Source organism: Schistocerca serialis, chromosome 1, assembly GCF_023864345.2.
Source record: "Schistocerca serialis cubense isolate TAMUIC-IGC-003099 chromosome 1, iqSchSeri2.2, whole genome shotgun sequence".
Classification (NCBI taxonomy): domain Eukaryota; kingdom Metazoa; phylum Arthropoda; class Insecta; order Orthoptera; family Acrididae; genus Schistocerca; species Schistocerca serialis.
This window is the reverse complement of record NC_064638.1, coordinates 47,354,345-47,371,637: the sequence shown is the minus strand read 5'-3', so window position 1 is coordinate 47,371,637 and position 17,293 is coordinate 47,354,345. Positions and strand designations below refer to the sequence as shown.

General features: G+C 40.9%; 1 protein-coding gene across 1 annotated transcript in view; it reads left to right on the top strand.

Annotated features, from left to right (window-relative positions):
• The window catches only part of LOC126453249 (uncharacterized), a 41,457-nt gene that overhangs the window by 12,396 nt on the left and 11,768 nt on the right, over positions 1-17,293 (top strand). Inside the window, exon 2 of the mRNA XM_050091159.1 lies at positions 8,569-8,879. Within this exon, the coding sequence (XP_049947116.1) occupies positions 8,569-8,879 (311 nt within the window). The remainder of the gene's footprint in view (positions 1-8,568; positions 8,880-17,293) is intronic.

Genomic DNA, 17,293 nt, shown 5'->3' with positions numbered 1-17,293 from the left:
AAATAAAGTTTTGGTGTGAAACACCTACGGCACTCAAAATAACAGGTGAAATGCAGGGTGACAACATGTTTCCACGCCACCTCAACTGCATCTTAGAGGAAATAGTAAGATAATTGAAACAAAAGGCAAAGAACATAAGCTGTCACAATGAGACTGGAGACTTCAGGAAAAAGAGATACTGAAATTCAGTGTCTAATATTTGCAAAAGATTATGCCATTCTTTATAAAAATATAACAAATTCAGAAATACAAATCAACCTCTTAGAAGGAATACCTAACAAAGCAGCTTTAAAAGTTTCTGTAGGAAAAATTTTTTGGGCAAACATAAAAAAATGACCCAGAAATCCTAGTAACAGGTAATGAACTGATAAAGAGGGTTTATAAATTTAAATATTTGGGAGGAAAGATTCAAGGCAATGCCTTCAAAAATATTTGCTGTAGACAAAATAGTATGTAAAATGGAGAAAGCATATGATATAAACATGAACATTTACAACAAGGTGTGTGTGTCTAAAAATTTGAAAATACAGCACTACAGCACAGTAGTAAAACCAGAATGTCTCTATGCAAGTGAATGTTTAATGTTGAATTACGAGTTATACAAACTTCAAGTCCTAGAATTAAGAATCATTTGAAAAATACTCAGGCTACTAGGAAATCCATGAGTATGAATATTAAGAAGTAATGAAGTATATTGCAGCATAGGAAAAACAATTGAAATGCTGCAGAAGAGCTGACTATTATTTTTTGGAAATTTATACAGAGTGGACAGCAACAGGTTAACTAAACACATTGTTTAGCATCTTTGGGACAAGATGTCAACAACAGGACAGATTCAAGTAGTTAGGAAAGATTTGGAAAGAAATACAAGAAAAAGACCCAGCAGAATGATAGGATTTCAAGAAGAAAGTGTTGCAAATGGAAGCATTCCAAGGCAGGAAGAAGAAGAGGAAGACAGGGTCAGAATGGTCTGAGGAAGAAAAAAGGATCGATAGTGAAGACGAAGGAAACCTGGAAGAAGAACAAAGGAGGAAGCATTGAAATTACTATGTGGTCATTAGATACCCCAAACAGAAAAACAAAAAGAAGAAGAATGTCTGTGATGTCATTAATATAAAACATCAATATCAAGGGGCCCACATACTTCCTTGGAGCACATCTACAGTTACATCTACAATGTTCCATACAGTTCTATGCAGTGTCCTATGTACCAATATATCTTCAGCCTTGTCACGAAACTCATTTCATTTGTACATATTTTTTATTTAAACCACCCACCATCAATGCATTATGATGTTGGTACATCATTAGAACATTAAATGTTGGGAGCAAAAACAGAGAGACTTCTTAAGTGAACACTGTGCACTGTGTTATTGTTACTTATGCAGCCAATACCAATAATGTAAGAGTGAGCACACAATGTATGCTTTAAGTCAGCCTTTCCCATCATTGTGTTTTGTGTCGTTGGGGGTATTACATGTGATCTAAGACAAGTTCATATGCCTAATGATCAAAGGATACAGTTGTCTTTTCCACCATTTTTACGAAGTACATTACCTTGTTCTCACTTAATGTGGACACATTCTTTTAGGTAAATTGTCATTCTATGAATATTATGTTGACACAAAGCACTGCTACATTTTAATTTAAAATGGCTAAGTCGGCAAAATGAGAACAGTGGAGTTTATGAATATGTGGTTTCAATGGTAATGTTTTCACCATGTATGGGGATAATGCCATGGGACAGAGCATGGCAAGGAAAGATTTTCTAATTTAAAGGATGATTGTTTTGACATTATTGACCCTCCATTTTCAGAAAGACCTTCAGCATTTGATGAAGATCATCTGGATGCATTAATCCACGATGATGCACATCATTGAACTCAAGAACCAGAAAATGTGATGAAGTATGACCATTCCGTCACTGTGCAGCATTTGAATACAAAGGAGAAGGTTCAACAATAAATCATACGGGTACCACATGCCAAACCATATAAATCAGTGGTTGGCCGTATGTACATTACCCTCTTGCTTGTTCTTGATTAGTGGGTGAATACCACTGACCATTTCTAACCTGTATTGTTACTGATGACTAGAAATTTTGTTTTTATGCTAATGTAAGAGAAAGAACGGAAAGGAATGCTTTAGTCCAAACAGAGCAGCAGTGCCACATAGACATTTGAGCATCCACACAAGATAATGTTATGGATATTGTGCAGAGGTCCGGTGTTAGAATATTGCTACGGGGTGTGGGAGCCTTACCAGGTGGGATTGACGGAGGACATCGAAAGGGTGCAAAAAAGGGCAGCTCGTTTTGTATTATCACGTAATAGGGGAGAGAGTATAGCAGATATGATATGCGAGTTGGGATGGAAGTCATCAAAACAAAGACGTTTTTCATTGCGGCGAGATCTATTTATGAATTTTCAATCACCAACTTTCTCTTCTGAAAGCGAAAATATTTTGTTGAGACCAATCTACATAGGTAGGAATGATCATCAAAATAAAATAAGAGAAATCAGAGCTCCAGCAGAAAGGTTTAGGTGTTCGTTTTTGCCATGCGCTGTTCAGGCGTGGAATGGTAGAGAGATAGTATGATTGTGGTTGGATGAACCCTCAGCCAAGCACTTAAATGTGAATTGCAGAGTAATCATGTAGATGTAGATGTAGGTGACCATGTGGTGTACTACAAGTTGCTTGCATGAGGTGTAACTTTCCTGTTGGTATTTATTGTCAACAACAGACATCTTGCAGATATAGTCCCAGAAAAACATCCAGGAAGACCGTGTGAAGTGGTGCTATTCCACAGTAACAGTCACCAGCATTCTGCTAGACTGGCAACAAACACTATAGAACAACTGGGTTGAGAAGTCATTTTGCACCCACCCTTTTCATCTGATCTTGCACCCTCAGATTTCATCTTCTCTGCTCTCTGTTCAATGATCTTGACATACTTCCTTTGTGGTGAAAATACACTTTGAACATGGCTCTTTGCTACAAAACCACATGATTTCTACAGTTGTGGATCCAGAAAGTTATCCCAACAGACTGAAGTGAACAGCGAAACAAATTATATTATTTATGATGATTTAAGTCTCCAGTATGTATAGTCTGAGTTTTTTTAACTTGTAGGAAACACTACAGTGTTATGCATCAGCCTAAGACGTTCGATTGGCCATGAAAGGGTTAATCTGGAAATAAGCAGTAAAAGGCTAAGCCAGGAATAACATTGTTGCGTTCTGTCCCTCTGCCAACCAGATAAATTGTCATAAACCTGCAGGCCAACTGCGTGAGGAGTTGTGGTGGACAGATTTAATGCAAATGTCATATAGGGGATGGGGTGGCAGAGGGTGTAACATAGGAGGTACAGGTACAGGTACAGGTACAGAGCTAGGCATGGGAAAGGGCAGTGTAGGGGTGGCTAGTACTGAGGGAAGGATTGTGAAACTTAAGTTAAGGGGAACTCCAAAATTTTCAAATTAGGGAAGCTGGTATGGGACTAGAGAGGGCGAGAGGAGTATGAGATGGGTCTCGAGAATGCAGTACACAAGTTGTGAAGCCACCAACAAGTCAGCCACTTTGTACTCAGTAGCATGTTGTCACCGGGTAGTCAATAACACTCTTGGCAGGCGGGGGATTGAGAGTAACTGTGGCACCCAGATGGGTCAGGCTATTTCACACATCAGTCAGGTGGCAAAATTCATTACTACTTATCGTAGTGTGCCTATTTGTAATGTTTGCTTAACATTACAATGACAAATTTCTAAATGTCAATTTGGTACTTAAAAATTTGTCTTTTTTCTCTTTGACCACATTTCCCTCACAATCTACCACAGTACACATTTTCAATGCAACTGCACATTTGTAACCAATCTTTCGTAGTTACAATAACACCGCCAATTTTCAGTATGAATTATGTATGACATAATTAACATCCAGTGTTAAGTTATAGTATAGAGTTTTTAAAAACTGTTTCACAAAAATTATTTAGCACACCACCAATGGAATATTAATGTCAAAGAAAAAGATGAAAAATAAAGTACCACATAATAAAATATTAAAGTCGTAACTTTAATGTGTAATTAAGCTACTGAAGAAAGCAAATATCTCACCTGCCAACAGCTCCTCCATCCTCAACTTCTGCGGCATCTGCAAAAATATTAAGAAGCTGAATAACTTTACATCAACAGAATTTGAGTGTAAATCAAACATCTTGATATGTGGCAGTGGTTGTCTTCTCACTGCACATGCTCATTTTAATGTCAAGAAGTTGCTAAATTAAAATAGTGATGGAGATTAGGAATCAGGTGCTGTGGCAAGTACATGCATGTGGAATTTTATAAAAGTGAGATTGATGAAAACTGCATAATGATCCAAGTGAAGAACCACAACATATTTTAATTTTAATTGTCTGAATTCATTACAGCTGCCATATACAGCCACTGTCACAGAGAAGGACAAAGGTGCCCACAAAAAGCAAGGCAACATTGGTGTTTGGAGGCTGGTGTAAGGGCACTGCCAGTGCCCGAAATAATGGTACAGCTTAGTTTGCTGGAAAGAACACCCCTCCTGAAAGGGGAAAGGAATAACAGACCATTATAAAATTACAGACTGTCACAGTTAGGAGATAGAGAAATTATGTCATGTACAATTCTGATAGTGTCTCCATTGGATTTCAAGTTACTGAGAACCAGCAGATCCCAAAGTGTTGAGCCACAGCAGTTCACGTAGCACACGTCGCAAATGACATGCCATGTAGTGTAGCAGAGTTGTGGCAGCTTACAACCATGTGACTCACTTTCTTTTGTATTAGTAGTGTGATGTTGATAGGAAGCCATAAAGGCCACATGAATACCGAGAATCCTGATCGAAACACTTTAAACTATCTGCAAGTACTGTAATGACTGCATACCTACAAAACTGGAGGACACTGGCCTCAACTATACATTATGATTTTATGAGCTTTGTCTATTTAGGGGTGTACTAACCTGTTCCAGAGTGTTGTTGTGTTAGAGTAATTCTTCATCAAAGTTCATATTTTGGATTCCAACATGCTAATAGCTGCCCCAGAGGTAAGGAGGTTTAATGTGTCGAGGGTATGCCCACAGATACTTAACATGCATGGCCAACACATAAGTTTTCATTTCAATTGAGTCACACTACCCTGTTAGGGAGCTTCTTACAGATGCAAGCAGTTTGTACAAGGTACATTGTTGGTTAGGATTTGGATAGTTATTTTCTATGTATTTTGTGTTTATTAGCACATGCTCAGTTAGCCCCCAAACTACACTGAATAGCTCTTGTTGTTCACACTGCTACAGCAGACTGCAATGTGATTGAAATATAGCACTGTAGGCATCCAAATCGCTATTGATGGCATTCTCCTGTAAAAATGCATCAGTGGCAACTGGCATCAGTGTATCAGCCTCACTGATTTGTACCTGTACACACAGAACAAGTGAGACTTGTGTGTTTCATAGTGAATGACTAGGTGGAAGCCACTTCATACTGTGGACAGTGTTAAGGTGATATGCAGAAAAGTATATCTAATTTACAAAGAAGATAGTGTAGGTGTCTTGAAGTGTACTATGTGACATTGGTAGCAATGATATATGGCATCATAAATCACAAATACTGTAACAGCCTAGCACATGTTCATAGCAACACTGCAGAGAGCAACAATGAGAGCATGAAGAACCAGCATAAGGTGTGGGAGTTTAAACAATTGGAAAATTTTATATCCAGCAACTAAAGGAACTATATGCCAATTTGGATACACAGCTTAACCAACAAAACTATCATCAACAAGTGTGGTACTCAGTACTGATGACTTAACATCAGGCATTCCTGTCAGGGACTGCTGTTACAACTTTTACAAGAAACTAATGTAACATTTACACAAAATCCAACTGCAGTGCAAATTTGGATTCCTTGACATGCATAAGGCAAGTCCTACATCACTTGGAGGGGAAAGGAAATTTCAAAACGGAAGTCTTAAGTAATCTGTAAGAGCACAGTTTGACAGAACTACAGGCAATGCATCATTATCCCATTTTGGTATATTCGAGCATTTAATTGGGAAGCTGTTAGAGCAGTTGCTGTGGACAATTTTGAAGCAACTTTGTATTTTGGCCATGCATATCTCTGTGGTCATTGCTAACAGGGATGGAAGCTGATATTATGACAGCAGCAACACAATGTGACTAATGTGAACACACCCAATAAAGAGGAAACTGCAAATAAGAATTTTTTGTCGAGTAGTGACTTGAGTAAGAGCATAATTGGACTGGGGCAGCCCAACAACTAGGGTCCTAATGGCAGTCAAAACAAAGGAAATACAAAAAATTAAAATGGAAACAAAAAGCGGAAAAATAGGTAAAAACATCTGACTAAACACGTCCACAAATGTCCATAGCTCATTGAGGGGCTACAGCAGTGGTCTGGAATTAGTCCTCTGAAAGTGAACTAAATGGATTTTGGTCCACTCAGCTTGTGTCAGTTGCTAACAGGATGCGGCTTAAATTCCAGCACTGCAGCACCTTTGAGAAACAAGTACTTTTATTCACTCTGTGAAGGCAGTACAGAATTCTCTGACCAGTCATTTTCACAGAAGTTGCTGGTGGTGACTGCACTGAAGTCATTCCATGTGGTACTGTGTTACAATCATTACTGTATGCCTCCTACCAGATTTAAACACATGATAATGAATTTAATAATGGTTACAGAGAGCCAAGGATGCTTGCACAAGGTAGACCAGAGTGGAGAACTGCATCAAACCCCATTCGGACTGACAATAACAACAACAAGAACAACTGCAGTCCATAAACTGGGTGAGTATGAGCCTAACACCAAGTGGTGCTTACTTTACAAACTGATTTTCTGCTACATCAGTTCCATACTGACTTCCCTCCTACCTCCCTCCCACCCACCCTACCTCCCTCCTTTTGCACTGCAGTTCTGCAAGTACGAAATGTCTGAGATGAGTGGCAGTATAGTTACTTCCCACTCACCAAATCTATCACTCTTACTGAAGGGTGCAGTGATGTAAGACAGATTGTGATTTAGTAAGCAAATTGAGTGCACGGTCTTGCTATTGTTAGGTAGCACTGATTGGGACAAATGACCGACAGTCGAGATCAGATGGCCTCTAACAAAGCTGTGTTTAGTCAGGCTGTGGAGGATGCATGGGGAAATTACATGATGCAGTGTCCACAGTTGCATTTTTCCTCCATTACATGAAGGAAGAACAATCTGTGGACAAAGTTCATTGCTGTAGCCCAGGATTCAGACAAGAAATAAACACGTTTTGTCCAACAGAAATTAAATGTCATATTGTTTCTTATTCTACATACAGCATGAGGAAACACATGTACTCCATCAAATAAATGAAGCATACAGACCAATTTCTATATATAAACACCATTTAGAAACTACAAATTATCCTACTGCCCTGTTTTCTTATTTGATCATGAGAGACTTTCCAATTTGTAATTTGCCTGTGTGTGTGTGTGTGTGTGTGTGTGTGTGTGTGTGTGTGTGTGTGTGTGTGTGTGAGAGAGAGAGAGAGAGTGAGAGTGAGAGTGAGAGTGAGAGTGAGAGTGAGAGTGAGAGTGAGAGTGAGAGTGAGAGAGAGAGTGAGAGAGAGAGTGAGAGAGAGAGTGAGAGAGAGAGTGAGAGAGAGAGTGAGAGAGAGAGTGAGAGTGAGAGTGAGAGTGAGAGTGAGAGAGAGAGAGAGAGTGAGAGAGAGAGAGAGAGAGAGAGAGAGAGTGAGAGTGAGAGTGAGAGTGAGAGTGAGAGTGAGAGTCAGAGAGAGAGAGAGAGACAGAGAAGATGTATTTTGCACATTTTTGGCCGAGTCTGATGGGTGGCAATAGAGTGGGAGACAGATGAATTTGACATAACAAAAAGTAGCCCTAAAAAGGGGCACTCTTGGTTTATTCATTTCATGTATGTAGGCAGAGAGCAAGTAAAGAGAATGTAATACTCAAAATATTAAATTAAAATAAATTTATTTCAGGTACAAGGATAATGCCAACTAGAACTAGCTCAAATTTCCTTCTCTCATCTTTGATATTTTTCCGTCACCAAGAGATTTTGTGCTGGCTCTCACTGACAGAACACTGCACAGCAGAACAAGGAAAGAAAGTAAAATGTTCTCAGTCCATAACATTTTATCCAGTATGCCTCATTATTTCTGACTTCAGTCATGCACCCTGGCACTGACTCTGTGAGGCATTGGACCCATTTGTCAGAAGAAACAACCCCACCGAGGCTTCAAAAAAAGCAGTCCAAAAGAGCATCAGCTATAAATGGTGTGTTTCACAGCCAGTTCTCTGTGTGTTCGTGCTACTTACAGACACATAATTTCCATTGTGTTCAAGTGAGCAGTCTCTCACAGCCAGTCGATTACATTAATGTCTATCTTGGACAGCTGCAGTTGAATGGGCAGACCTATACACAAGTGAATATTCCTCCTGTAGCATGAATTCCCCTCCACAATATAGCATTCACACTAAATGCAGCACCACTTTCTTCAAAATGTGGGCATACGGCCTGCTGCTGTGTAAGCATTCCACGCCCCCGGGGGGGAACCGACGCCCCCGGCGGGGAAACCGACGCCCCCGGCGGGGAAACCGACGCCCCCGGCGGGGAAACCGACGCCCCCGGCGGGGAAACCGACGCCCCCGGCGGGGAAACCGACGCCCCCGGCGGGGAAACCGACGCCCCCGGCGGGGAAACCGACGCCCCCGGCGGGGAAACCGACGCCCCCGGCGGGGAAACCGACGCCCCCGGCGGGGAAACCGACGCCCCCGGCGGGGAAACCGACGCCCCCGGCGGGGAAACCGACGCCCCCGGCGGCGGGGAAACCGACGCCCCCGGCGGGGAAACCGACGCCCCCGGCGGGGAAACCGACAATCGGCTAGTACTACCTGTTGTCACCACTTATTTGCCATTATGTCAGGACCCTCGCGGCTGCTAAACTACTGTTTGGTCTTGGTAAGACAACTTATCTGTGAAAAAATACATTTTTTCACATTGCATTCTGATGTAGCTCTGTGGCTGCCAGCCAGTGTAACATTTCCTAACTGAGTTCCTGTTTTATAGTGGATCATTGTGCGTGCAGTACAGCTTTCCTTGGCCCTCAACTAACTGCATCATTGGAACTGGGAAGTTGGTCACTCACTACAACTGCTTCGTATCTAGGGGAGGGATTAGTTGGCTCTTACAGGCAAGGTATGTGTTATCCTGCTGTGTGCTCAGTGTCTTGAGCCAGGCATTCTGCTGATAGTGCCTCCTTCAACAAAATTCTTTAAAATTCTGTTTACAGTAGGGGTAGACTTCTGACATTCCAAAGATTCATCAATCACACAGGTTGATATTTTATCCAAAGTTCCCAAAACTCAGGCAACTTCCACTCCCATAGTCACCCTTGGGGTGAATTTGCATAGCTTTAAAAATGCACGTCACTACCCCTTAATATTTGTCATGTCAACACAGGATACATAGAAATTCACGACTCTGCCAGATATGTGACAAGCATGGATGGAAAGCCAAATTATCTGCATACTGCAGACGTTTGCTTAACCTTGCACAGCTTACACTGAGGACAGGCCACATATTTGAACAAAATTTCCTTAAACATTTTTGCCATTTATCAGCATGACAAGAGAGAAACCAGCATTGGACTAATATGCCATTTCTGATGACTAACACCTCTGACAATACCTCAGTTACAGTCATCCACTCACAAGCAGCACCACAGGAATATCACAGTCAAGCAAACATTAATGGTTTGAGATGGAGCCAGGGCATGGGTAACGACAACCAAAGGTGTATTCATTTATTTCTTATGTCTGTTACTTGTAATTAGGGTCTCAGTGATGTTCTAAGGCCTTCCATGACATCTTCCACTGATCTGTGCCCGCAACTATTGTTGCTATGATGGTCTAACACAAGATTGCAACTCACCTCGCCATCATCTTCCTTATCTTCCCTTTCTCCCTGTTCCCTTTTTCAAGCACGATATGCAGTACACTAGGACTCCCATACATTGTGTGATGAAAACCTGAATAGTATTGTAAACCCCGTGAAGAGATTTTATCTCTTTTTGCTGTAGAAATGTTTGTGGAAGCGCACTTCACAATGTTGATATTGTGCTGGACTATACACAAGCACTGTAATGGAAAGTGAAGTTACAGTTTGGCACATGTGACAGATGAGATCTGATGGAATATGATCAAATGTTTTGTTGCAACACTTGGCTTACCTAGGCCTGCAACTGGATGATACTGTGAATCATTAGTTTTACTGTTTCTATTCTTTGACATGAGGTCTGGTTTGTGTTCAAATAATTATATCAAACTTGGCACCCATTCTACATCTACATCAGTAAAGGCACATAAGTGAGTACTTAAGATGCCAGCATCCGAGTTCAAATGCATCTGGAAGCTTTTAATTGTTGGCATTCTTTTTTCTGGTAGTTCATAATAGATCTAATAGATTATAGTTAATATTCTCTGACAAGTAGCTGACCCAGTAATGTTGATAACTAATTTGATAATGCTGCCTGCCCATTCATTAGAGCTTTAATGGCTGTATGTAGATGCAAAAGTACATCATTATTTGTTCACACTTTGTCAAAGTACTCTGGGAAATTTTAACCACTGCTTTAAACATTTAAGGATGGTAAGTATTAAGTGTGGTTGTAGTAGTGTGTAATATTTCTTATCATGAACTGTTAAAGGTATCATGTTTCATTCTGTCTTTTAAGAAGAGCTCTTCAAATATTGCTTTTGTTGTTGGTTATTTTCTCTATCATAAAACATTATAACTTTCATGACTTTAGCTACAGGTAGTTTAATAAATGTATCCGAAACAGAGTGAAGCCCATACACAACAAGAGCAGCTATTTCATTACTCAGACACTCAATTCCATTATTTGCATAAATGTCCAAAACATCTGTCTCTCTTTCTAGTGAATTCGCAAAAACAATTAAAAAATGGAAATGTGTAGCTTTGAACTCTGCACCTTCAGGTTACCGTGCAATGCTTCTATCATTTCACCATGGAGAATGGATTTGGGAAGAGCAGGTAATTTTGAGGCCTTAACCTTCATTCTAAAACATGCAGAGATATATTTTCAAGCTGCAAAATGGAGAATATGAGTGGCAGTGGAAAACAAAAAACTTTTTGGTAAAACTGGTCTTCCATTCTTTGTTGCTTGAATGGTAGACAGTGAGCACTTAGAATCTGAATGCCAATAAATATACTAAGGCTAAGAGTGTGCTTATGTCAGTGATTTGAACCTTCCGAGAGTCAGGTCCATAACCTATGCAGTTAAGTAAGCGATCACTAGCATGAATACTGAGTTAGTATCAGACACCTCACATTTACCACACCAATGACACTCATCTCCCCGAGATCAATCCCTGGTCTGGTTTTTATGGCACTATTGCCAAATGGTCTGATCTTTCCAGGCTTTTGTCTAATAAGGCACAATTGTTTGTTTGCTGATGAGTGTACACTGACCCCTACCTCAGCACCTCAATGCCTCGAGCCATCACAATTCTTCGGAAATGAATTTAACAATACCATGGAAGGCACAGAGGCATGACAAAAAAAAAAAAAAAAAAAAAATGTAAGAAAGTGAGCTCTCAGTGAACAAGGCCTCTGTTATATATAGATAACATACACTCACATACTCACGCAAATGCAACTCTCACACACGTGATCACACTCTCTGGCAGCTGAAGCCAGGCTGCGAGCAGTTGCACATGATGAGACAGGCAATCATGTGGGGGTAAGGAGGAGGCTGGGACAAGGTGTGGGAGGGTAACAGGGTAGAGGTGAGCAACAGTAGATTGCTGGAGATGACCTGCAGGAGACAGGACATAATAAGGTTAAAGGCAATAGCAAAGAGGGTCACACTCAAAACAGTACCCTGAGGCACACCAACTTCCTGGTAAAGGTGTCTGACAAGGCAGTACCAACATTCCTTGAAAAATCAATACTTTAAAAATACCTGAAGGACATGGGGCATGTGGCCTCAGAAGTGCCACATGTAGAGAGATCAGGAATACCCATCCTTCAGAAGGTGTTTCAGGCATTCTGCAAATTTAAAAACACTGGCAGTGTCTGATATATCCACAGAAAACCATTAGCGACACACGTTGACAAAGTGATGAGATGGTCAGCTGCAGGACGGCCTGATCAAAATCCGCACAGGACAGTGGTCAGTGAATTGCCACACTAGCCACTATACCAGCCAGGCATGAATTACATGTTTCATCAGTTTGCAAACACAGCTTGTGGGAGAAATGGGGCAGTAACTAGAAGGAAGGTATTTTTCCGTACTGGGCTTGGGTATGGGTATGGGAATGACAGTGTCTTTATGCTGGCATCTGGCAAACGGCGCCCTCTGCCCAGATGCAGTTGTACATAAGAAAGAGCAAGTGCTTGCCCACAAAAGAAAGGTTTAGCAACATCTGAATGCAAACATCGTCCAGCACTGTGTTGGAGGATCGATAGGAAGTGAGAGCAAGTTCTCGCCCCCTCATACTAAAGGCAGCTTGTAGCACTCGCTAATCTGCCAAAATAAGGGTACTACCCAAGCCTCCTCCACTTGTTTCTGGTGGAGGAAGGCAGAATGATAGTGGGTGGAGCTTGAAATCTCCGCAGAATAGCAGCCCAATGGATCTTGGTCCTGCAGGGCCCATACAACAGATGAGGTAGTGGAACTGTTAGAAGAACTAGTTAAGGAAATCTAGCTAGATTTTTGCTATCCTGAAGGGTGCAACGACACTGTGCATGCAACTGTTCATAATGAATGCAGTTTGCCATCATAGAATGATGGTTAAAAACATGGAGAACACATCTCTGCATGTGAGTTGAGTCACAACACAGCTCAGTCGATCAAGGCACTGGGACATGGCACAGTAAAGATGAAGGGCGAGAATGGAATATTGTGTGGTGGTAATGATGGCATTTGTAAGATATTCTACCTGGCCATCACAACTGGAGAAATTATGTTACTCAAAGGGTGCCAGGGAACAGTAAATCTCGAGTCATCCCTAGAAAGTTGCCTTTTGGGTGTGCATATATGTGGGGTAGGAGTCAGAAAATGGATAGCAAATGGTAAATGGTTGCTCGAGTATGTACTAGAGACGGTGATGAGATGATGGGCAAATTGGGCAGTGCAGGAGATTTCCAGATATGGGTAGGAGTGCATGTAGTATAAAAGGAAGATGGGTTCTCCCACGATAAGGCAAATGAGGTTAAGGTGACAGAAGTTCAGCCTAGAGGGCACCTCTCTGTCAGGTTCTGGGAGATTTCCAAAGAGAATGGTGTGCATTACAGTCAACGAGCAGCAGAAAGGGGTGAGGGAGTTGGCCAGTAAGCTGGATGAAGAGTGTCCATGACACAGAATGACTGAGGGATGTAAACAGTACATATGGAAAAGTTCAGGAGAGGAATGTAAAACGCGGACAGGAATAGCTTCAAGCTGGGTAGTCAGGGAGAAAGGTTGACTTTGAACGTCCTTCCATATGAGCAGCACGACTCCCCTCTCTCCTCCTACGATATGGAATGCCATCTTTGGAGAGAGGGAGTCAAAGCAGACTGGGAAGAAATACAAAAGCTCAAATCAGTCAGGAGGATGCAATTTTGTTTCCTGCAGGCAGAGAACTAGCAGAGGCTGCGATTCCAAGAGCAGCCGCAAGTCATCTTTTTGGATTGAAGGCCACTAATATTCCATTGGAATAATGTCATGATTAGGAAAGAGGAGGAGGAAAGAGATGGAGAGGTGGCACCTCAGCGGCCATTCCTGTGTTACATTCTTGACTGCATTTACATAAACTTATGGCTCCTCTTTTTTGGTTTCTTAAACATTTTATTTTATCTGACACATTCCTGACCTTTAAGATTTGTGCCACATATTGGTCCTAAACAACAAGATGTATGAAAAAGAAACCACTTACTGGATAAAGGACTGTTTGCCATGGTCATGGGAGCTGGAAGTAAGTCAATGCAAGATCTGAAAGATCACAAGAATGATCATTCAATTCTGTTTAATATACCAGAGACCTATATTAATGTTACTGAAAGCAAATCCCTAACGACAAAAGTAACTAAACAGTTACTTTGAAATCACACTGCACAATTTGTGATGCACGTGCTTAAGTACACTAAGGTAGTTTTATTGAATTACTAATCAACACGTGTCAAACATAACAAACACTATGACAAGTATACCTCTCAAAGTAGTTTACTTGGTAGTTATTTCACAAGCAGGAAAGTATTTTCAGAAGAGTTTAGGAAGTATGACAGGTCATGAATGTATGGAGGAGAATGAGTCTGATATCATTCTAGAAAGGTACTTTGAAATGTGTTTGCAATTGCGAGTACCTGTCATTTGTGTTTGTGATATTTTCTCAAAAATGGAGAAATCTCAGTTCCCAACTGCAATCAGTAAGCATTTTAGACAACAGTAAGTGATAAGTGTCGATTTTAAGGAATATTTATTGTCATGTTTAATGAGTATCAACTATGGTGTAACACATCGCTTTGGTAAAGGTGTACATCTCACAATGTCTATAGTACCGATGAACAATGGTCACCACCACAAAGTGATTATCTTTTTTTTTTTTAATTCAAATGATGGCTTTAAACTTTTATACCCTTCTCTGTTGTGCATAATGTGGTGTCACCGCCAGACACCACACTTGCTAGGTGGTAGCCTTTAAATCGGCCGCGGTCCGGTAGTATACGTCGGACCCACGTGTCGCCACTATCAGTGATTGCAGACCGAGCGCCACCACACGGCAGGTCTAGAGAGACTTCCTAGCACTCGCCCCAGCTGTACAACCCTCTTTGTAGTGATGGTTCACTGACAAAATACGCTCTCATTTGCCGAGACGATAGTTTAGCATAGCCTTCAGCTACCTCATTTGCTACGACCTAGCAAGGGGCCCATATCAGTTACTATTGATATTGTGAATCATGTACCATCAAGACAGACGTTCATCATTAATGGATTAAAGTTAAGTATTCCACCAGCTAAGTCAGTTTTTCTAAATTCTAATTTCCTTGTCCTGTTCCAGACCTCACGCCAGCCTGCGTGAATTAAAACACATGCATTTTGGCCTCCTCTAGTAACACCTGCCAACCACAACACACAAAATCTAGTGGAGATTGATGCAGCATATCTGCAGGGTGGGATAACGATAATTAGTTTATTGTTCTTCACAGTTCATGATGATTTCAGTGTTTTATTCTATCATGATGATGATGATGATACCTGGTTAGGCGGCACTCAATGGCGTGGTTATCAGCATGCACATGTATCCCCAATTTTACATGGTCCAGCCATGCCACTTTCACAAATGATGATGGCAACACAAACAACCAGTCCATGGGTTTATTCCTTGCTGTCTCATTCTTGTTCAGCTATGTGCCTTCCCCCTAGAACTGTCAGCATCATGACAACTGCCATTACATCAGGAGAACGAAGATGAAGTCGAGCTGTCAGTAAGATTCTGTACACTAACCAATGACACATGACTTGACATTAATAATTAAAGAGAGTTACTTGTTTTAAATTAAGGGCCAGTATATGAGTGGTCTTTGAGATATTTTTTGGTTCATTTAGCAAGTAATTTAGACTTGAGATAGCATTTCAGTTAACAGTGCTAAAGAAGTTGCAAAGTTTGTGATGTCAGGAAACAGACTGCCATGGGAGATGCAATGAGACTGAAATGGAGATGAATAGGATATTAACAAAGGAGTTTATTTGATTAAGCAAGTTGGTAGTGTGCAGAGTAGCTCAGAATAGGAGGAAGTATTTTAACGGTTCAAAGCCCTGAGCTGAAGAAATATGTCCTCACCCTGGGAGGAGGACAGGAAGCAGTGTGGGTTTCATTACATGCCACAGAACCAAACTTTATATGCTACTGGTGAAAATCACACTTGCTCTGCCAGTCTCATACGTGCATCCACTACTTTCACTCACCTGAGCGATGGGGCGCGTGCCTTCCTCCTCAGCAGGGCCTGATTGACAAAAAAAGAATTTGCGTGTTAATATAAAAAATACTTTATCTGCACAAGTAAAACAAACTAGTGATAAACTAAGTGTGTTTCAACATGACCTGATAAAGAACAGAATCAATTGTTTCTATCTTTTAGAAAAAGTACGGATCAGTGTATAATTGAGCATCTAATCTACTCAATTATAAACAACCATCAATATTACCAAGTTCCAGAAAGCCAGAACTTTATTCCGGTTGCACGCTTGCTATCTGAAGACTGGCAGGGACAAATAAATGTTTATTGTCATCATTTCACATAATTATTGATCAAATTTTAAAATCTGCTTAATAAAACATACAATCTTATGTTACACAGTTAACACAGTGTCACGTTTAACATTTAGGAACTGTGTGTAAACTTGTTTATGCACCTTCACTAATTGCATTCATGTACTGACATTATATTCATCCAGTATTTGGCAATGAGTGCACTTAGTGTTTTGCAGAAAACTTCACCATAATTTTAAATTATCATGAATTTCTCTCACAGATACCCCACAGAAAGTAATAGCAAAAATGTTTATCACTTACCACATTTTTGCTGTTTGTGCAGTAATAATGCCACATCAAACACATTCAATGTAACACTCCTTTCTTTACTTACAGATGGGTACAAGTAGTGAGGAGAATGAGTGGCAGGTGAGGCAGATTATTTCTCAGGTGGATATTTTGTAGAGGTGAGACAGAAAGAAAATCTGATGCGTATGGGAACAGGATGGATTAGGAGACATAATAGGAATGAGGTGGAAGTGGGTGGAGTAGCATCTGGCTGGTGCTTTACATTCCTGCGTTATGCCACACAACAGAGGTATGTCAGTTGCTGGCATCTTAACAGGCTTGAAACAAACTCACCCTCAGTGCAGCGGATCTTGCCAATGACAGACACTGCACGGTTTCCACCCTGGAGCCATGCGACACTGGACAACTTAACAGTATTTCTCCGCTACATAGCCTTTGTAGGGGAATGTACAGTGGCTCACCAGCCAACCCAAGTTCCACACTCGACATCAACTATCTACTTTGGAATGCATGACTATATTAATAAGAATGCGGCCCACAATATTGGCATTGCCAGTGCTACCTACAGCAGTGTTTGTCAGTTGTTACAGACAGAGTGCTCAACTGGAAGCTTCAAGAATAGTTTTCATATTAGTAGCAATCTTTTCATGCATCAGGGCATTCTCTTCCTTGCCTTCATCAGAAAGTTGTTT